The sequence below is a fragment of the Lichenostomus cassidix genome, chromosome 4 (genome assembly GCF_008360975.1).
Source record: "Lichenostomus cassidix isolate B80296 chromosome 4, HeHo_3.0, whole genome shotgun sequence".
NCBI classification, from domain to species: domain Eukaryota; kingdom Metazoa; phylum Chordata; class Aves; order Passeriformes; family Meliphagidae; genus Lichenostomus; species Lichenostomus cassidix.
In genome coordinates this window covers 27,609,323-27,630,985 of record NC_139484.1, presented here as the reverse complement: position 1 = coordinate 27,630,985, position 21,663 = coordinate 27,609,323, and the positions used below count along the sequence as shown (strand labels likewise).

Here is a 21,663-nt window from a genome sequence, read left to right as displayed (position 1 = left end):
AAACTAGTATAATTTATAATAATGCCAGCTTTGATCCTCGTGCTTCCGTTTCTGTAATGTAATTTTTAAAGGGCAGGGATCAGTATATAATGTACCAGAAAGCTTTGACTCATCTGCAGTGGTGGACTAAAACTGTATTGCTGCCTGGGGTGCCAGTCTCCGAGCAGCTGCTGATCTGCTGTTTACCCTCATGTGTTAGAGAAAACGGACTTTGGTCACTGCTCCGTGTGTTAACTTGTCATTTGTAATGGTCCAGCATCTCTGCTGCTAGCAGGTGAGTGCTCTGTACAGCGGGGGTGGGTGAATGCTTACAGCTATCAAAAAGTAACCAGGCTGCATTTGCTGGCTGGAGTCCTTAAGCTTCCTTACTGTGGGATTAACCGAGGAGTGAACTGCTACAGTCTCTTGTAGAAGTGAGCGTCTGGGTGTGTATCCTTGGTGTCTTGCCCAGACGCTTCTGTCACCTGCTTGTTTGTGTCTCAAAGAAGAATACCTCTTCTGATAGAAATAAAGATTTTGTTAAACTGTCATCAGGATTCTTAAGCCATGGTAGAAGCAGCTTTTTTTCCTTTTTCTTTCTTCTTTTCTTTCTTTTTTTTTTTCTTGGCTCTGCATTAGTCAGCTTCTAGAAAAATTCTGTCCTTCAGAGGATGTTGAAGAACTCTGTTCCTCAATGAGGAGACTGTAAATTCCTGCAGAATGGCTAGCCTGCCGCTTGACTGAAAGCTGGATGTCAAGTTAAAACATTAGACTTAAGTGGGTAAGCTAGTGTGGATGCAAAGCTGGTAGATCAGGCTCAGAGATCTTACTGTATGGACTGTGGCAGGAAAAGCATGTTAACTCTGAGTTACAAGTCTGCATAGCTGTAAGTAGTGCACTACTCTGGCAAAAACTAGCAGTGAAGAATTAAGTAGGCCTTAATTCATTGGAGTGGAGATCCTATTCAATGACTGCAACTCTGGGGTAAATGTTCCATTTGAGAAGTGCTTGGGCATGAGTTGTTGCCTGTCACAGAGGGTGCTGACTTTTGAGAACCATTTCTGTCACTGTTTCAGCAACATTTTGCTGTGCCTGAGTTATGTGTTCATCTCAAGGAGAACTGACAGCTTCTTTGTTGCTTCCCTTGAACTTTGTCTTCTAGAAATTAAATAATGTCTTTAGTTATTGTCTTGATTGTGTTTTGTGGAATTAATGTAATGTGTAAGCTGCCAGTTGGTATCCTGTGCTGGAATTTCACTTGCTGCAGCATTTAAGTCAGTGGTTTCATAAACACATTTCATACGTGTGGGATTCTTAACCCTTAATCTGATTGGTACACATGATTACCAGAAAAGACAATAATTCTTAAAGTGACAGTCTTTTAAAATCTCCAGTGATAACTGCTTTTAGCCCTGAGGTTTATAAGAAAAGCAGATAATCTTTGAGGTGCAACTTGGTGCAAAAATGAACACTTCTGTTTTAGTTCAAGCTATCCCTGTTGAGCCTGATTTTTGTTCCTGTCCTCTAAGGTATGGGTCTTCAAAGTGGAATGTGCAAAATATTTCATTGGGGTGCAAGAACAAAATCTATTTTGTACCATCAATAGTATCATAGAAATTTAAAAACAATATTTATTTCATCTTTATATCAGCCTTTTAAAGTTCCTATTTTTGTGCATGTTTTTAATTATGCAGTAATGACTTATAAACTTATGTATATTGGGGGTGCATGCTCAAAAATTTTTTTAGTGATTGGTGTGCATAGTCAAAAGTTTAGAGACTGCTGAACTAAGACTTTTGGGGCAATAGGAGGCAGATTTGGACAGTGTAACCTTTCCCAGTTCATCATGGGCAACAAGCTAAAGGTGTCAGAGCCTGGCATGCTGATTCAAAATTTGGAAGTATGTTAGTTTAATGATTGTGGCTTTGTGGTTATGTCTTCCCTGGTCATAACAGAGGCTTCATTCCTAGGCTGACACCTTCCTGAGATGTTATTTCCCAAATGAGGTCTTGGGTCTACCTGTCTGTAATGTCTTACTCTGTCAGTTGGAAGTAGCCAGACTGTTTGTAAAAGAACAAGAATGAAGTTTGGATTAGGATAAAGTTGTTCCGCTTAAACACTGCCAGTGTACTTCAAGGATACATATGAGGTTTGCTCCAAGATGAAGACCTATGTCAGGAGATAGTGTGTAAGACACTTGCTTTATGTACATACAGATTATGTAATTTTTTAAAATTCATAATAAGCTTTCCTTGAAAAAGAATGGGCAGCCTTTGTAGAACTTCCTAATGAGATAGAGTGGTAGCCAGGCAGACTATAATACAATATAGTTCAGCTTTGTCATGAGTGTGAGATAATTGTCCAGCTGTTGTTTGAGCAGGTGAATAGAGTCTAACTTTATGGGAAATGAATCAAAAAGTAGATGTGGGACATGAATAATGTACACTGAACCAAGAGTGGACAGTTTTAGATACTAAATCATGTTGTTTTGCCAGACAAATGAACAGCAGTATGTTCTCTTGCAGGTTTTGGAAGGAAGGATGTTGTAGAGCACTTGCTGCAGACAGGAGCCAATGTTCATGCTCGTGACGACGGAGGACTGATCCCCCTGCACAACGCCTGCTCCTTTGGTCATGCAGAAGTGGTCAGTCTGCTGCTGTGTCAGGGGGCAGACCCAAATGCTAGGGACAATTGGAACTACACTCCTTTGCATGAGGCTGCTATCAAGGGGAAGATAGATGTGTGCATTGGTAAGTGTCTGTCACTTGTTAGGTTGCAATTTTACCTGATATGTTTTGTGAAGTTGTAATTGTTTATGTGCTGAACTTGAGATGGAAGATATTGTTTGTTTTAAAAGCTGACTACTTTTAATCTGGCAGGTGGGTACAATGATAGTAATTTAACTTTTTCTTGGTCTGTAATACGAGGTTTGCAGGACTTGCATCAGAAAAACTATCCTGGAGAGACTGAATGAAGTCTCCTTTTTGTTGAATTACAGTGTTTAAAATCTGAATATGTAGGTTTGCCTTTCTTGGTTCCTGTCAAGCAAACTAGCTTTACTAGATAGTGTTTGCTTTTTGGGCTGCTCTGTATATTGTATTAGCAGTTAGGAAGATGATAAAACTTGCATTCTATGCAATATGGAGTAACAACAGTCCTTTGGAGCTTTCCAATAAAATTGTTCAGCAGTGATCTATCTTCAGTATGTCTTTTGTAGCCTGGAGCCAAAGCAATTTCAAATAAAATAGAACACTTCAACCATTTAAAATTTGCTGAAGACAAACAAAGAGCTTTTCAGTCAGGATGTCTTTAACTTTTGTGGTTTTTCTTAGTGTACTTAGTAGTACTTTGCTTCTAAATGGGTACTTCTATTTTTATTGCTATTTTTTACATTCAGAGCAGTTTCTTGAATTTATGCTCCTTTAACATCTACTAACTTGAATAAAATTATCTGCTCAGCATTTTTTAAAATCAAACATGTAAAGGGAAGCCTGACTTTTAAGAACTTCAGTTAAGATTATGAACTATATGTTCTGCATGTTATCCAGATGACACAATTCTCAGACTTTCAGATAATGTCTTTTTGCTGAAAGTTTTATTACATAAAAATCCTTCAGAGAAAGCTGCAAAACTTAAAGAACAAAGTCTTGCATTAGCTTTATTGCAATATTTAAGTCAGTACTTTAAATTAAACACCAAAAATTGAGGGAAAGAAAATTGGAGCCAAAATATGATTTTTAAATCTGTTTTTTCATTTTACAAGGGATTGAGGGATTCCTTTTTATCTGTGTGCAAGGTAAAATATATGGAGAATATTCTATAGAAGTTGAGTATAGTTGATTATGCAGCAGTATGTGGGAAGAGAGTAGGTTCCAGTAACAGTCTACTCTGACAATATTGAATGGAAAAGTAAGCTTCATTCCAGGTAATAACTGGAATTTTGTATGGGACAAGAAGTAATTACAGTGGTCTGTTCAGTGCTGGAGTCTGCCTGGTTTTGGGAACTGCTGACTGAAAATCCAAATTAAATGGGAGAAAGGTTGACAGTAAGAGGTTGAATTAAAAAATTGACCTTAAAGGAGGACTGGGTTTGTTTACTTCAGAAAAGATTTGTCTTCTTCAGTTTTTAAAACCTTGTGTTAAAGCAGGAGAGGGTGCAGCAGCACACCTTTATGTTTCTAGATGATAAGATGAAAGATGGTTGTGACAGAGGTTTTAGGATTTAGCACAGCATGGGTAGTGTTGCTTTGGGTGGCTTGTCTAAAGACTTTGATACTCTCTGGAGGAGTTGAGGCAGGTCAGAACCAGGGGCAAATTATGTGGTACATCCATTGTGATGTACAATGCTGTTAAGTAATTTGAGATTATTTAGATCTAATTTGTATAACCAAAGAACTGATGGTACCTTTAAAGTTCACTCTTAATTCAGCAAGAAGTTGTGGGCTTGATGAGGTACAGGTTTAAATTTGTCTTGTGTTACACAGAACTTTGTTCTGTATTTTGTGCACAGATTAGATCTGTGACTCTAAATGTTGATGCTAGACTTAGGGTATGATCCATGTATATGTAAATGTTCAGCATGTGGTCCTTACGGATCAAATCCCAAAGCTCTTCTGCTGTCTGGAGCAGTGATAGGATTCCTTGGAAGTAGTGAGCAGGCCTGTAGCACTACATGCAGTTCTTCTCCAATCTGCCTGCAAGTGTCTTTGTAAGAATTTTGGGGCATTTTTTAATAATTGATTTGAAACAAGCAAGCATGATGCTGTTGCCCTCAGTTTAGTTACAGTTATCCATGTATGTTGTCAGATACTTCATTTGTCAAAGTGAGAATTTTTACTGAAGGCAGTGTCAGTAGTCACCAGATTAGTATGTACTGTAGTATGATGCTACTTTGGGATTTAGTTGATAGGACATGTATAGACAAAGAATTCTTTTCTTTCGTTTTTGCAGTGGGTTTATGTGTAATTTATACCTAAGCATGTTTTGCTGTCTTGGGCAAAGTTCCTGTTTCTTTCTAACAGTCTTATATAAAATCTTTGTATTAAGATCTTCACTTTAATTTCAAAGTCTTTTGAAGGAATATATTATGCACAGGGATAATGGAACGATGATTGTTTAGGGCATGAATTCTGACTAGGAATATTTGAATAGCTTTTTGGAGTACATTGTACAGTACTGCTATTTACACCTTAAGTGTATCCTGTTGCAACTGATATGATGGAAGAAACGGATCTGTTAAAAAAATTTAAAAATCAAAAACCACATCCTTAGAGCATTCCTTTTTAAACAAGCAGGGCATGCTTTTTAAAAAGCTTTGATTGAAGAACAGTGTCTGGAAATCCTGACATAACCTAGAATTTTTTCTGAACTTGGATATCTGAAAAGTGATAGACTGTATAGAAATTAGTCATCTAACCTCGTTCTTGGCTACCTATTCTTGGCATCTTCCAAATGATATAATGGGTAAGAATTTTCCACTTTATCTTCTCTCCTTTGCTTCTTCTGTGCCACCCCAGCCTGCATATTTTTTTTATCACATCTAGTATAGAACACTTTTTTTGGCCACTTTACAGGTCAAAAGGGGGAAAAGTGATAATTGAACAGCATGCAGAGATGCAGCACATTCATGAATGATGATTTTTTTGGAGTAATATCAAGGCATTGAAGCAGGGTAGGAAGACCAACAAAAGACAGTTAGTCACCACAGCAGTAGAATACTTTTGTGTCTAGCACAAGTGTTGGCATGGAGTGTCTATATTTGTGCTAAAGGTACTGTGAGTTCTCAGCTGTACTGCTGAATTTAGAGTAATAGGTACAAACCCTGCCACTGGGAAGCTTGTGTAGAAATAAGAAGTATAGATGAACTGGTGAAAACTCACCAGACTGTGCACAAACTTCCACCCAGGAAACTGCAAGGCAGCAAATGGCTGATGTGAGTTCTTTTTCTTCTGTTTTACTTGTTGTATATTGCAGTCATAGGACAGTGTAGGGAGAGAAGATGAATGTGCTGAGTTTGGGAGGAGTATTGGCTCTTTTAGGTGGCAGTTGCTTTTGTGTTCTGGGTCTGGAACTGTAGGTCTTGGTAAGCAGTACTCAGCTGGTCTGCTGATCATCTCTTGCAGTCTATTCAGTCCCTGCAGATCTGTTGAGTTGCTAAGTAATTGAATACACTTGAAAGCATTGTTTGTTTTATGCAATCAGTTTTTGGACTAAACTTATTGAAGCATTGGAACCAACTGTTAGTGTTCTCCAATATTTGTGACTTCTTGGATTGCTTTATCTGTCAGGAAGATGCTCTTTCAGTGTCTCTGAACTGCTTCTAGAGCTAATGAAAAGTGATTTTGTTTCTCAGTGTTGCATTTTGTCATGGAACAGTGGATGAGAGGTGAATTCTCAAAGTGCGTTTGGAGGAATGCTATGATGTCAGGGTGGTGACTGTTCTGCATGCTGGGCTGGGGAGAGAGAATTACGTATTTCTTCAGTCTGACTGCAGTATAGACTTGCAGATGAAGATCCACATAGCTCATTTTTTTGCGTAAATGACATGTAGCTCATGATGCTCAGAGACTATAAATGCCTTGAACGTATCCTCCTTTCTCACAGCAATCCGCGATTTAGGAACTTGATGAAGTAGAGGCTACATTTGAACTGTGTTGCATAGCAATTTGTATACAAAGTTCCTGAAAGCTCTAATTCACTTCCTAAATACTGCTATACTTTTGGCTTTGAAGGTGTTCTGTGGCAAGAGAATTTTACAGTTTAATAGCTTTGCTGAAAGAAAACAACTCTTCCTTTTTGTGAAAACAGTATTCTTGATTTCTTGATGGCTTTTATTGCAAGCTATTCAGGACTTCCATGAGAATTACTGAGCAGTCATTTCTGTTCCCTGTTTGCATGTCCTTTGTGATTTTATAGATCTCTATCTCTTTTCTTCCCTCAAATGTCTCTTTTCCAAACTGAAAAACAGAATCTTCTGTAATGTTATCCTCTTGAATATTCTGGTATTTCTGCCTCCTGCCTTCCTCTGCCCCCAGCCATTTTTTTTAAGGGTGAGTGGTTGGTATGGGGGGTATGGACACCAAAAATGGGTGAAGTAGGTTTATAGGGTAACCTAATTTTCTTTCTGGTTTGGTTTTCTGGTTGCTGAGCATGGCATGGGAATAGCTTCAGGGTAGTTCCTGTGTGCTAACAGGTCCTTTAAAAGTATTTGTGTAGCACATTTTTTTGTTTTGTTTTGTTTTTTTTGTTGTTTTGTTGTTTTTTTACCTAGGCTAAAATAACCTTACAGAAGCTGTGCTTATGCAGTTTGTCCGTGTTTGCTTTGCCCTGCAGTGTGTTTGTTTCTGCAGAAGCTGTAGCTGTTCTTGCAGAGATTTTTTTTTCTGTTTGCATCTCCAGTTAAGTGTTGATATCTGTAGGACTGCTAGGCTAAATATTATGTCAGTTGTCATACACCTGCTTAGTTTTTAAGGGCATCCTTCAAAATATGCAGACATGAGCATCTTCTGTGGTGATGCCATGATTTATGGATCTGAACATAGAGAGCACTATAGTAATTTTAGGGAAATAAAAATCCTATCCACTGAAAAGCTGCCTTCATCACTGTACAAAGCTGTAAAAGTTTTTAAAAATCACTTTTAGCCTGTGCAGTGCTAAAAGGATTTCTTCAGAATTACTTAATATGACTTTGAGACTAGCGGTTTTACTGGCTTCCTTGGGCTAGTTGTAAAAATTACTGCAAAGATCCTGTGGCATGATGAATTTACTGTTCCAATGCTATGAAGTGACCTCTAATGGTACTGTCAAGGTGCATTTGTCTCTTTTTGACCAGAACTTCTGTCAAAGTTAATTTTTTTCTCGTTACCCTTTTTGTACTTGAAAGATACAACAAGCAAGCAAGCTGAAACTTTTTTAAGCTGACAGCTTTTCTGATGTATAGATCCTGCCCTTAATATAGGGATCACTATTATTTAAGTGCCCCTTTGTAAACGTGTCAAAACATTCCTCACCCTGCTGTGCTTCCTCACAACTGAGGAAGGAGAAGAATCCATCAGTTACTACCTTGAGCTAGCATGCATGTTTAGACTGAAAGATGTGTAGGGAGTATGATGTGACCTTTTCTGCAGGACAGATAAACCTGTTAGGATTAAGAAAAATATCTATGAAAGGTAGTTTATGGGTAGAACTAGCTCACAGTAAACCTTAAAGCAATTGTAGAAATGATAAAATCATTGAACTACTAAAATCAGTGAATTACTTGTCTGTTTGGTAGTAGTAAGGCATGTAGAGCAAATAGTGAAATTACTGCAGTTTATGGTATTTTTGTCCCATGAGATTTTAGAATGCTCAGAGTGTTTTGCCTTCCAAGCAGAAGATCTGTATTACTATAAAAATTAAAGCAGTGTCTGATTTTACTGCCTGAAAAATAATAAAAAAATAAACCATAGGAAGTGCTATCAAGGAGCAAAATTGTGTTGTAGCCAGTTCTTTTTGGAGGTAGGGTGACAGAAGATTTGGTATCTTAACTGAAAAATAATTACACTGACTTAGGTTTAGCTGCTGGATAGACAGAAGCCTGTAAGAAGACTAGTAGCTTCTTAATAGGAATTAGTGGGGATATTGGTAATTGAGGTCCATTGGGATCTGCTCATGCATGTTGTTTATTGGAGAGATGTACTGAATTCCTTAAGGCTCTCTTGGAGAACTGGTGTTCTAGAAGGAGGCTTAGATTCAAAGAGGCAGCCTGAGTATCTGATGTTCAGAGGCTTGTGAAATCATTGGAATATAGTCTCAAGTAAGTACTTTGAAATACTTAGTGTAAAATGTTTTAACTATTGCTCTTGTTTGTATCAGAAGACTCTTAATATTGTTAATATTCCTGCTTTGACATTTGGACTACAGAGTTGGAGTGCTACTGTTACTGACTGTTCACAGTGTGTTGTGGGGAGACAGTGACTTGTATTTGAAGTTTTTTAAGCTTCAGAAACGTTTAAAGAGCTTTAGACTGTTCTTGTGTACCAGAACTGTGAGTTTTGCTCCATTAAGAGGACATTAATTAATCCCTACAGTATGGGCCTTTCTTGTCTCTTAGTTGCAGTTAATATTGATGTAGGAGTAAAGATACTTGGTGATCTGATAAGTTTAAGCAAAAGCAGTCCTTCTTAACAGCATCTGTATTATCTGTCCAGGTATGCAAAATAAAAATCCTGGCTATTCTTACTCATATTTATTATTCAGATACTGATCAAAGCCAAATCAGTTGTCATGGAAGCAGGCTCATCAGACTGTTTGGGTTAGGAATTATTTTGGTCTGTTTCTGCTCTGTAAGTTATAGCGTTTGTTTGGAGCCCTGCTTCTTTGAGTAGGAAAGTGGTTTTAGATTGGAGTGGCTCAAACACCTAATATGCGTCTCTGCTCACACTGTTTCTTTGTGTGATCTTTCTCAAAAGAACCTTGTAAGGTAGCAAACACAGGATGGAAATTTGATGTTTTAGCTTGAGTGGAAGAATACTTTTGCTCTCTAAGTACTTGCTCCTGGTTTTAAATAGTTTCATGTCTTCTAACTCCTTGTTTAAGCTGTGTTAGCTTCTAAATGTTAATATTCGTCACAGAAATGAGAGCCTCTAGGGCTGAGTCTTACATTTTTTGCATCTACAGTGTAGTTCAGTAGTCTGTAATTTGGACTTGCCCTATTGAAAGAGACCTGAGAATAAGGCTGCCTTCTCTAGCAGCTGGTGGGAGTGGAGGAACCCATGACTGAAATCATACATTGGTAATTGGGAGGCATTGTAATACTGTTGTCATAGTAACAATGGACTGGAGTGTGAGACAACAGGCTTTTTGTCAAAAATGACTACAGAAAAGGGTTTGGGGCATTCTGCCATGGCATATACAACTGCAGTGCTCCCTGGTGGACTTGGGCAGAAAGGCATGAGGGAAATGGATCAATTCCTGAATGTCAACAATACCTTTTCAGTGTGACATCTATGTGCAGACAGGTCTGTTACAGAGTGTAGTCTCCAGGAGTTACTGCATGCTGGTGTCTGTACATATGTAGCTGTGATAGATGCTTTTTGAAGGAATCTCTCTGAGCAGTGTCAGTCACACGTGTACCCAGCAAAAAAAGGTCTAGGAGTGCAAGGAACCTTAAAATAAGGGGATCACTGGTGCAAGGTGGAAGTACCGAACCACAACATTTTTTTAAGAGGACCAAGTATTGAGCTGGATTAATCCTCAGGTTAAATCCTCTTCAGAAACAAAATCAACAATTTACTTTATAGCAGAGAAGATGATGTTTTGTACAAATCAGGTGAAAAGAAGCTTTATTTCATGTGAGGAAGTCTTGTCTGCAGAGTTATGCCACTAAAATATCTTATTTTCTTCATATCTGGAGTTAGTGACTTTGAAGGCTTGTAAAGCCTGTCATGTTACTGTGTTACTTACAGTCCTTAAGGCTGTTGTTTAGATTATGGTATTTGTATTGCTAAAAGTTGATTGAAATTCAGCGTCATGAAAATAGGTTGAGAAGGATTGCCTTGTCTGGGATGTAATGCAGTGCATAATTTGAAAGATGTCTGTCTTTGTTAGGTTTGATTGTATTGACAGTTAATATGTTATGATCTATCTGTAGGTTTTAGGCTTTTTCCCAGTCCTATTTATTTTTCAAAATTCAGGTGTTAAGAAGACAACTTTTTTCCTTCTTTGCTTGCTTGGCACAGGAGAATCTGTGTAGGACAAAGAAAAGAGTAATTTATTTTATGATGTTTCTTTACAAGTGTTTGTCAAATCATAATTTGATTTCGAAGGAGGTGGTACGATAATACACAAACACTACTGGAAAATTTCCTATAGGGTTTTTCTGGGAAGTTAAGGTCTTCAAAAGCACTGATGTTAGCTGTTAGCAAATTGAGAGGGAGGGGGAGAAGTTGCATATCATTCAGAACAGAGTAATTGAACAGATGGTCTTCTTGCAGACATGGAAACTGCTTTCAGATGTCCAGTATCAGTTTAGAGTGGCTTTCTAAATATCTTGCAGAGTACTTAATGTTATGGGACAGTGCTTCTGATTACTGTATCAATACCCACTTTTAGCTTCTCAGCGGAACCATGTGGTCCTTAATGCAGTTCATATGTGGTTTATAAACAACCTCTAGATATATGTGTAGATGTTAAAGGCTTAAATGAGTGGAGCAAATTCTAGCAGAGTTCTCAAATGTTTTCTTAGGCTAATGGAAAACATTGATTAAAGTATTACTACAGGATATAAAGGTCTTGCTTTTAAAAGTGTGTAGGCAAATAAATCTTTGTCATATAGCAAATGAAAGGAAGGTGTCTCTTTTTAATGATTTGTTTTTTCTGTAAAGCATGTGAAGCAAGTGTGCAAGATGAACTGTGGGTGCTTGAAGCCTACTGAAAAGACTGAGCTCTTGCCTCTTGTTCTGGGTTGTCTTCCCTTCAGCTTTTCATGCAGCAATGACTCATGATTGATCAACACAGGCTGCTAAAATTCATGTTTTACCATGTTGATACAAATGCACCATGCAGCAGCAAGGCTGAGATGTCTGACGTGAATCCTGCTATTCGTGCTGCTGTGTGTAGTCTTTGTGTTTTGCTGATGTCTTGTCCAAGCAAGCAATACTGAGCAGTTCCTTGGTTATGCACAGTACTCTTGACCTAACTATACTATTGGAAATTATATGACAAGAGATGCAAGGAAGTTTTTATATTCTTGTTTGGAGGGATACAAGGATGGCACAGGACATGGGTGACCCAGGAAAAGAGCCCACTCAGTCTGATGTAACATGCATTGTTCCCTAGCGTGAGACCTATGGCATTGACGATATCTCACCTGACAGATGGAGATTTTTGCCAAGTAGAATATTTGCTTGTCAAGAACCTAATGCTAAATACACTAAGACTTGCACTGCTCTTTATCAATAGGTTTTTAGCTTCCTCATTTTACTTCATAAACAGAATTTTTGAGAATACCCATGTCCTCTGGCTAACCCGTAGCTTTTAGCACATTTTCATGGACTGATAAGCTTGTTATGCTTAAGATTTCGTATGTGACTTGTATTTCTTAAACATTTGGTAGCTATGTTGCGGACTAATGATGAGTTTACAAAATTGATGCAAGGTTAAAGTTTATGCAAAATATGCAAAAATTCTTTTACATTTTGGGGCTTCTTTAATCTAAAGAGTTTCAGCTCTTAATCACATCAAAATGTCATTCTGTGTGTGCCGTAGGGTGTGTGACTAAGACACCATCTGTGAGTTGTGTACTGTTGAAAGCCTGTAGGCACTGAAATTCACCTCTGGAAAAGGAGGAATGTACTTGTGGAATGTGACAGTTGTTTTGGTGTTTGGTGGTTGTTTTCTTCCCCATCTTGTGCTCACGTCACTGAATGGTGGGTTGAAAGCTACTGCTAAGGTTTAAATACTTTCAATTAATGTTTTTTCAGATGCTTTTCTGTTTTGGAAAAATGGTAGATCCAAGACAGGTTTTAAGAAACTTTTAAGACCCCTTTGTTCATGTTGGTTCTCAAGTGTTAGATTTTGGTGCACTGGTAAATAGTGCCTTCTGATAGCTACACAGCTAATTTCACATGCAGCCTATAACTACCAGGACTCTTTCCCCTCAGACGTCAACTGGAAGAAATATGCAGGAGATTGGAATTCTTATTTGGTTTCTCTTAACTCTCCTCAGTTCCTTTTCCTCTTAAGATGCTACTTGTTGACCTGATTTGCCTCATTGGCTGCTTTTGCTTTTCAAGGACTCTGAAAGCAGGGCTCTTAATCTGTCAAGTGGGATGTCAGGATTGTAGTTGACATTTATTTGAATAAAACTTGAAGTAGAAAGGTGAATTGGTTCAGAGAAAAGTTAAATTGGGACCAAGCAATGAAGACTTGTCCTTAAAACAGCTTTCAGCTTGGAATACAGATGAAAACATAAATTGCTCAGACAGTAGGGCAGCAGTTAAGATTTCTAGCAGTTCAATATAGTATATTAAATCAAATGTTAGAAGCTTAAGTAGTTGCAGAATTGTTGCTTGCAAGAAAAAGGGTTGGGATTTAGTTGTTGCATAGTGAATCCTCCATCCATACCATCTACAAATGGGCTAAATGGTTTTTGTTGGGTTTTTTTAGGAGCTCTTTTGATAAAAGGGTCTTCTATTCCATTCTTCTCACTAGCAGCGTGTGTTCCAGATGACTACTTAAGCACACTTAGAAGTGATTCTTAAGGCCGTTTGTGAAATGGCCACAAATTGAAACATGGGAGGTTCCTTCTGAACACCGGGAAATACTTTTTGCCATCAGGACAGCTAATCACTGGGTGCCCAGAGAAGTTGTGGAGTCTCCTTCCTTGGAGATACTGAACAGCCATATAGACACAGTCCAGGACAACTGAGTGTAGGGGGCTCAGCGGCAGCACAGAGGATAATCTACAGAGGTCGCTTTGACCACAACCATTCCATGATTCACTGTGATTCAGTGTTAACGGGGTGCATGTGCATGGCTGCAAATAAATGGGATTAAATAAATGCTTTGTGTACTGTCTTTCATTGCTTGTTAGCGCAGTCAAAGATTGGGGTTTTTTGTTTTGTTTTTTCCTTTGGTGTTGGTTTCTTTTTTTTTTTGGAGTTTTTTGTTTGTTTATTTGTATTTTCTGTTTGGTTTTTTTTTTGTTGGTTTTTTTTGGTTGTTTTGTTTTGTTTTTTTTGGTAGCTGAAGCTCCTAGAGTTCTTTGCAGGTTCACTGTGGAATGCTCAAAGCTTCCTTTACACTACACAGCTTTTTGTGCAGATAGTGTTCTGGGGGGAAGTGTTTTGGAATGACAGTACTGTCTCTTGCATGATGTAAAAAAAGATACCAACAAACAAAAGAACTGCAATTGCACTTAGGTTTTGAGGTTGTTTTCTATAAGACTGGATTCTGCATAACCTGCATGTACTTTTGTTCTCGTTTTTAGCTGGAATGGAAAATTTTAGCTTGAAAAGTGTTACATCAAAAAAAATGAAACAGAGATATTTACTTCATTAAGTCTAGGCAAGATCAAGGCTTTGAATTGCTGTTCATGTAGGCTGAGCAATCTACCAACTCTGGCTCTTTCTCTGAGGGCAGAAGGATATTATCAGCCTCTGCTGTGCTGCCTACAGGCTCTGGAAATTTCTGCATGTTCTTTCTTTCCTTCTATGCATATTTAATCACAGGTAGGCAGAGCTGGTGTACCAGGGAGCAATTTTGTAGTGCTTCCTACATACGAAAAACAAATCATAGTTAAAATCACAGAATGAGTAAGGTTGGAAGGGACCACTGGAGGTGATCCAGTCCAACCTTCCTGCTCAAGCAGGGCTCCTTAGAGTGTGTTACTCAGGATTGTGTAACACAGGATGCACCTACTTATGGAGAAAGACTTGAAGGCAATCACAGAGGGAGGAGGGAGCCTTTCAAAAAAGTTATCTTCTTCCTCTGCTGGAAGAACTCTTACTGTGGCAGTGATACTTGTGGTTTTGGTTGTCTGTTTCAGATCCCTTCCCCCTACCTTGCTTTGATTAGATAAATCTGATCTCTGGAACATCTAGTGCCAATTTAAGTCTAAAATGCACTGAAGTCTTGTAGTATGTTGAGATGTGAGGTTTATGGTATGTATATATAGACAAGGAATCAGGTTGTCTTGCTAAGAGGTTGAAACTTCATTGAGCAAAGTCTGAAAGTACTTCAGGGTTGAACAATGACTGAGTCTTTTTGAAAAATTAAGAGTTAAGTTAAAATACTTTCAAAGTGATGCTTTGTAATGATCTTTTTGTCTAGATCCTTCTTTGCCCTTCAAAGCAAATGAGCAAAAAGGTGGTACTGGGAAACCTTGTTCATGATGCTTCTTTGTTTTCTTATTGCTGCCTTGAAGCCTGTTTCTGTGAATTGCTCCACTAAGCTGAAGGAACCTGACCTCTAAGCGTTGTTTCCGCTTAATCTTTTACTGGCTTCTGCTCAGTTTGGTGTTGCATCCTCTTACTGTAGGAACTGGTGCAGTTTCTGCAGCGTATGGATTCATGAGTACTTGCCTTTCAAAGATCCGATCAGACCCCATCCTCTGACCCTGATGGACCAAATAGTCATTTTAGCTGTAAAGCAAGAAATGCCTCTGCTAGGAGAGCCGTATTCTGAACTGTCTCTGTGTGTAGTCTCCTCCCACATACTGATGCGCCCAGCATCTCTTGTTAGTATTGTTTATCTAATGACGAGGTAACAGAAACATGCAAGCAGGTGCTGTGTTTATCCAGATTACATCACATTTGGTCAAAGTACTATTGTATCTTTTTTTTACTAGAGGTAGCTTTCTCTTACTTGAAAATGACCATTTAAGACCATCTATCTGTATAAATTTTAAAACTGTGGATCTCCAGGAGCTGGCGTGCAGGATTACAATCATAGAATGGGCAGGGATAGTTTTCACCAGATCAGGTTCCTCAAAGCCCTGGGCAACCTGATCTTGAACACTTGCAGTGATGGGTATCCACAACTTCTCTGGGCAACATGTTCCAGCCTTGCAAGAAGTTCAGGTGGATGACATCTGTAGCTTTTCCTCTGTTAACTGATGCAATCACTTCCTTGTGGCAGGCTACCAAATTAGTCAGGCATGATCTGCTCTTTCTGTCTTGACACAGCTCCCCATCTTCCATGTGTTTTGATGTGTCTTCCAGGAGAATCTGTTCCATGATTTTACTGAGTGTGGAGTGAGGCTGCCTGGTTGGTAGTTACTGGGGTTCTCCTTTTTTTCAAAATGGGTCTGATGTTTTCCTTTTCCCAGTTGCTCGGGATTTGCATGACTGTGGGTTCTCAGATATTATTGAGAATTGTGTGGCCATCTCAACATCAGCCAATTCCTTCAGGATCCTGGGATACATCTCACTGGGTTCCATGGACTGATGTATGTTCAAGTATCTCAGGTGGTCTTGAACCTGAGCTTCTCTTAGAGTGGAGGGAACTTCAGTCTACAGTCCCTGCCCTGAGGTTCAGGGAACTGAGAGATATGGGAAGAGAGATTACTATTGAAACCTGAGATAAAACCTGTTGAATAGCTCAGCCTTCTCCATATTGGTTGTCACTAGTTCTCATGTCTTATTTATCAAGGTGTGTGTGGGGGTGTGTTTACTTTAATCTTCCTTTTTTTAGCCAGTGTTCCTGTAGAACTATGTATTTCCTTCTTACACTTTAGTTTGACCAGGAGGTCCTTAGTTAGCCATGTTTGTCTCCTGCTTTCCTTGACTGATTTCTTACATGTGGTAATTAAAAGCTCATGGGCTCTGTGAAAAATTCTTCTATTCTTCACCTGGTCCATATCCATCATGATAATGAATTCCACCAGGGCATGACCACTGCAGGTCAGTCTGCCACCAGTCTTGACATTCCTAATTAGTTCATCTGTGTCAGTAGGCAACAGATCTAATAATGCTTCCCCTCTAGTTGTGCTGTCTGTCACCTGGATTAAGAAATTATCCTCATTCAAGAGTCTCCTGGACTGCTTACAGCTTATTGTGCTGCTTTTCCAGCAGATGTCAGGGTGATTGAAGTCCCCCAGCAGGATCACAGCCTGCAAGCAACCTCCTGTAGTTGAAGGAAGAACTCATTATCAACAAGCACCCCTTGATGAGGTAGCCTGTAGTAAACACCAGCCATGAGGTTTCCTTTGTCAGCTGGGTTGCTAATTTTTACCCATAAGATCTTAACTTTTTTGTTGCTCTTTTTCTAAGGCAGCTCTCTAGCGTCAGTCCTTTTCTTTTTTTTTTTTTTTTTTTTTAAACTTTGAGGGCAATCACCTGTTTTGCCTTTCTTGCTGTGCCTTCTGAGCAGTTTGTAGTCTATTGCAGCATTCCAGTTGTATGGTCCTTCCCAGGGTGTGTCAGTGATAGTGATTAGAGTGTAGCTTTCTCGCTGCACAGTGGCTTCCAGCTCCTCCTGTTTGCTACCCATGCTGTGTGCATTGATACAGAGACACTTCATCTGTGTCACTGACCTTGTCACCTTCTTAGAGGACCATGATGTAATTTTTTTGAGGCATTTCACAGGTGTTTCCCTCTTGGTTCCTAATAGAGCAATAGTCCCTGACTTTTCTCTGTTGCTCAGAACTTTATCGCTTTTTCTGTGCTACTTGTCTGCTGCTTTCTCCTGCTGTCAGAACTCTTGTTTCTGTCTAGGCTGTTGGGGAACACCACCTAATTCCCTTTAAAATTTTTTGTTTCAGCATAGGGGAGCCTAGCATTGCTTTTGTAAGCTTCTGCTTCATGCTACTGCAGTTGGCGTATTTGTCTCTTGCTCTGTCTGGCCCCAACAAAGAACAAAACCAACATGCTGGTTCATTGGGAACAAACTCTTGTCTGGGGTAATGGGAAACTGGAATGCCCTGAACAAGGGAAGCAGAGAAGGCAAAATGATAGGAAGTGCTTGCAGCTGGAAGTGCACACAGTCCATTGGGACTTTGGCTGGCAATGTTAGACTCTAAACTAGAAACACAAAATTATTCTTTTCAGCTCCTGTCACTGGCATGTGTCCCTGTGCTGTCCTTTCTTGTGCCAACCTGAGCATGTCATGTAGTTACATGAGGATTGGGCAGGTGGTTGCTTCTCTAATGTGCCTTGTTGCCTCACCAAACATTTGCAGCCACCCAAAGCAGGGTGGGCAGCATGGGGCTAGGTGTGGCAATTCTGCCAATGTGGTCTAGGTGAAACAGGTTGCCCAGAGAGGTTGGGAGATATTCATCCTTCTCTGGAGATATCCAAAGCCTTCTGGGCACTCCTGTCCCTGATCTGCCACCAGGTTATCACGTCTTCTTACCAATCATCTACCACCAGGTTATCATTTCTTACCAGTAATCTACCTGCAGTGCTTCCAGATATGTGTGTTCATTGCCTCTATCCTGTCCTGAGTCTACATGCTGTGGTGTACTTAGCCTCTCTGCTCCGTAATCCTCTCTTCATTCAACATTGATGACATTCACTATAGAGGGGCAGTCAAGAGCAAAGGACCTGTTTCTCTCCTTTTTTTCCCAACTCCGCCTGACTGAGGTGGCAGTGGTGTTTGAGGCTGTGGATGTCATCAGATCCAGTAGCAATACTTAAATCCTTTGAGCTCTGTGCAGCCTCTGGAGTGATACTGTGTCTCATGTTTTCTCCTGGCAATTGTGATGGCTGATGAATACAGCCTGTTTCTCCAGGCTGTAGAGAGCTGGAGAGCTGTTGAGACACAGCAGTTTCTCCATGACACAGACAAGACTGGGTTTGCTCACAGAGGTGGAAGTTAATCAGTGATACAGTTGTGGTTAATATTATTAGCCATATCTCATATATTCACTTTTATGAAGCTGAGTAGGGTGCTACAACTTTTTTATATATGTTTATTTAGTGAAAATTCTTATCTATCTGGTAACTTGCCAAAATGGGATTACTGGCACTGAATCACAGAAGTATAATACCTAGGCAAGAAACTGGTGTTCTTGTAACATGAGAAAAACACACTTGTCACTTGCTGATGTATAGCTACCAGGAAATTTTTGCCATACCTTGGTGAAAATGTGAAGGTTGAAACTACCAAAAGTAAAAATGTTTGTTCTTGACAGCCAAGTAAGGTTGTGTTGGTTAACTTCACAGTTCAGAATACCTTTGCCAGGAGGCTGTGGGCCAAGTGTTTAATTTTAGGATTCATCCTGCTGTAGCGAGTTGGCAGTAATCTGATATGATTATTGGTTATACTATATGCTCTGTGCAATACAGTAACTTTTTTTTAAATGCAGTAAGACTTACGGCCTTTCTTGTCTCTAGTACTGGTCTGGTATAATAACAGTGTAATTAAATAAGGCATTTCAGATGGTATGTGAAAATCAGAACCTGAAGTATTTTAGCAGTTGCAATGTCGGTAAAAATAAAACTCCAAACCAGTCCATGTTTGTGCTATAGTAAAGGTTACAGGATTTTGATGTCCATATGCAATACGAAGATTCAATAAAAAGAAGAGCTTCTTTATACTGTTTGTGCAATATGGTCTCTAGAAAGAGCAGGGATAGCCTGTTAATGGTATTGTCAAGATTATTAAGGACGCTGCCTCCAATACAAGAAAATAATATACCCCAGTGTCCCCATTGTCCAGAGGAAATAAACAAGCATATCCAAATATGCTAATTAACAAAGTTTCAGGAGTTAATTTTTGTGCACAACATCCGTACACTTGCCTGTTAAGTGTACAGAACAGGAACAGCAGTTTCTTGATAGTAACTATTTCCACATTCCCTTTTCAGGGAATTCCCTACTCAGAAACCATCTTCTAAAACCAATGTGCAGTGTTTGAAATCCAAAATAGCTACAATTAGCTAGAATGGCTTGTTCTGTTGTGTTTCTTTATGGAGGGAATGTTTTTTTCCCATACGGGAGATCTGTCTTGACATTTTTACACATCACTGGCATATTGAAAAGGAAATTTAGAGAGATACACTGTGTCTAGATCTCAGATACCCTGTGGTTAGAAGAGACTTTGTCTTGAGCTAAAGTGTTAGAGGTTTTGAACACGCAGGAGAACATTCAATTAGAAGCTACCTGGGGTTTGCCAGGTATAAAAGTGCAGCTGTGTTACACCGACAGGCTAAACATCAAATGCTAGATTTCTCTTGTTAATTCCTGTTGATGACAACATTGCTCACTGGGATATCTTTTTGGGAGATTATGTACTTAAAAAGTATGGAGAGGTTAGAATCGAATGGTCAATGAAGGGAAATACAAGAATAAGATTGCCTTTGTGACCCGAATTTGCTTCCATTATTCATATGCATTCTAATACAGTTTTTATTTATATGATTGGTTTCTTTTTCCAGGTGCCATTGCCTTCATTTCAGGGTGTAGATGTGTTTCTAGGACTGAATGAGGGCAGTATCAGCAGAACCATACCCCTGGCTGTTGGAGAAGCATGAAGACAAGTGGGATGAATGATTGCAGAGATAAGAAGGATGAGTCTCATGGTTACAGCAATTGTGTTCTGATAGGTTATTTTTCTGAACCTAGTTTGGCCACTTAACATGTGTTCCACAGGCACTCAATAATTGAGGGTGTTTGCAGGCAAACAGTGTAAGCCTTGTTAGTTAATCTTTAATGTATTTGCCTAGGTTTTGAAAAAATTAAAAATTGAACACAGAAATTGTATGTTGTAAGCCATGGCCAAATCCTTCATGGTTCATTAGCATGACTGAACAGGTTAGATACACTCCATAATCCTTTGTCAGTTTAGCCAGGAGAGGAGCTGGAAGCAGTACTGTGGTGTCGTCATCTGTGTGTGCCAGCAGAGGTAGCAGGGAAGCACTTGCTTTGTTTGCACAGGATGGAAGAATCAAGAGACTTGAAAACATCCTTCTGTTTTAACACTGGGCTTAGGCAGCTGCAGATGCCTTTGGGAGTTCTATACCTGTTACCTGTTATTTTTTAAAGTCACCTTTCTTGCCTTAATGTGCCTCAACTTGGCTTCATGTGCTAGTCCAAACCTCCAAACTGGTCAGATCTCAATCAGTCCTCTCTCCCAGTCTTTCTTCATGGACTTTTTTTTGGGCTATTATCTTTTCCCCTGCCACATGTTTTTCAGTTTTCTCCCCCAGCTCTTTGTCTGAGGCTTTTTGCCATGTGAATCTGTTGTTGCCTTATCATCTGGTCAGTGCTGTGCTGTGATTCATCATTTTGTACTACCGGCTTTCTCTTGATAGACCATTAGTTGCTGGTACTGTGTTTTAGGCTACTGTTCTTACCCTGATGCCTCTTGGGACAAATGGCTTCCCTCTCCTTGGGTATATGGAGTCACTAACAGGGTCCAAGAGAAGAGAGATGGTACGTACAGAGTCTGTCTCTCCATATGTAGTTTTTATAGTGCCTATTGTGTTTAAAAAAAATCTGCAAAAGGTCCTGTTTGCCTGTTCCTGCTGGAGTGTGCCTGAGTGGCTTGAGAGGCTGGCTCAGTCTCAAACCTGTCCATGAGTAAGATCTCTCAGTGGGTGGTGGCATGTATGGCACAGATGGTATCTTCAGAAACGTAGGTGCCAGATCCTAACAAGATTCAGTGGGCACGTGCTAGCTGATTTTTTTCCTTCCATTTTGGTGTTTGTGACTTGACACAGTGAAAAAAAAACCCACCACCAACCGAAAAGCCGAGGTTTTTCCTAGGCTTCCTACTGGAGTCTTCGTTCAAAAACATTGGGCAATTGTGCCTTCTCGTCAAAATGTAAAATAAGTCAATTTACTTCACTGAAGCACCGCACTTCTGCAAAAATTCAGCTTAGGGGCAAACATGTAGCATTGTATCTTGTAATAATGTGAAATTTAGCAATGTTAAAAGAATTTGAAGTCAGAAATGGATAAGAAAAGAGATATGAATAAAAACAATATTACCAGTTAAATTTTTTATTTAGAAAAAAGTTTTTCTGAAAAGTGTTTTGCTGGTTAAAGTTTTATATATATATATGTGTAAATATATCAGTAATTAGTTTTGTTCTGAATTGGGTTGTGTTGTTTTTTCTGGAGAATTCTGTCTATGAAGTATTTTTGTACTCTTAGTTACAAAAACTGTTTGCAGCTGTTTCTTTGTCTTGACTTCTTCAGTCCAGCTGTATCTCAACAGACATCATTAGGTGCACTACCATAAATGTCTGCTAGTTTTTAT

At 39.3% G+C, this 21,663-nt stretch overlaps 1 protein-coding gene across 1 annotated transcript in view; it reads left to right on the top strand.

Annotated features, from left to right (window-relative positions):
* Positions 1 to 21,663, top strand: part of TNKS (tankyrase) — a 131,472-nt gene that overhangs the window by 8,353 nt on the left and 101,456 nt on the right. Inside the window, exon 2 of the mRNA XM_085058464.1 lies at positions 2,505 to 2,729. Coding sequence (XP_084914590.1) covers positions 2,505 to 2,729 — 225 coding nt within the window. The remainder of the gene's footprint in view (positions 1 to 2,504; positions 2,730 to 21,663) is intronic.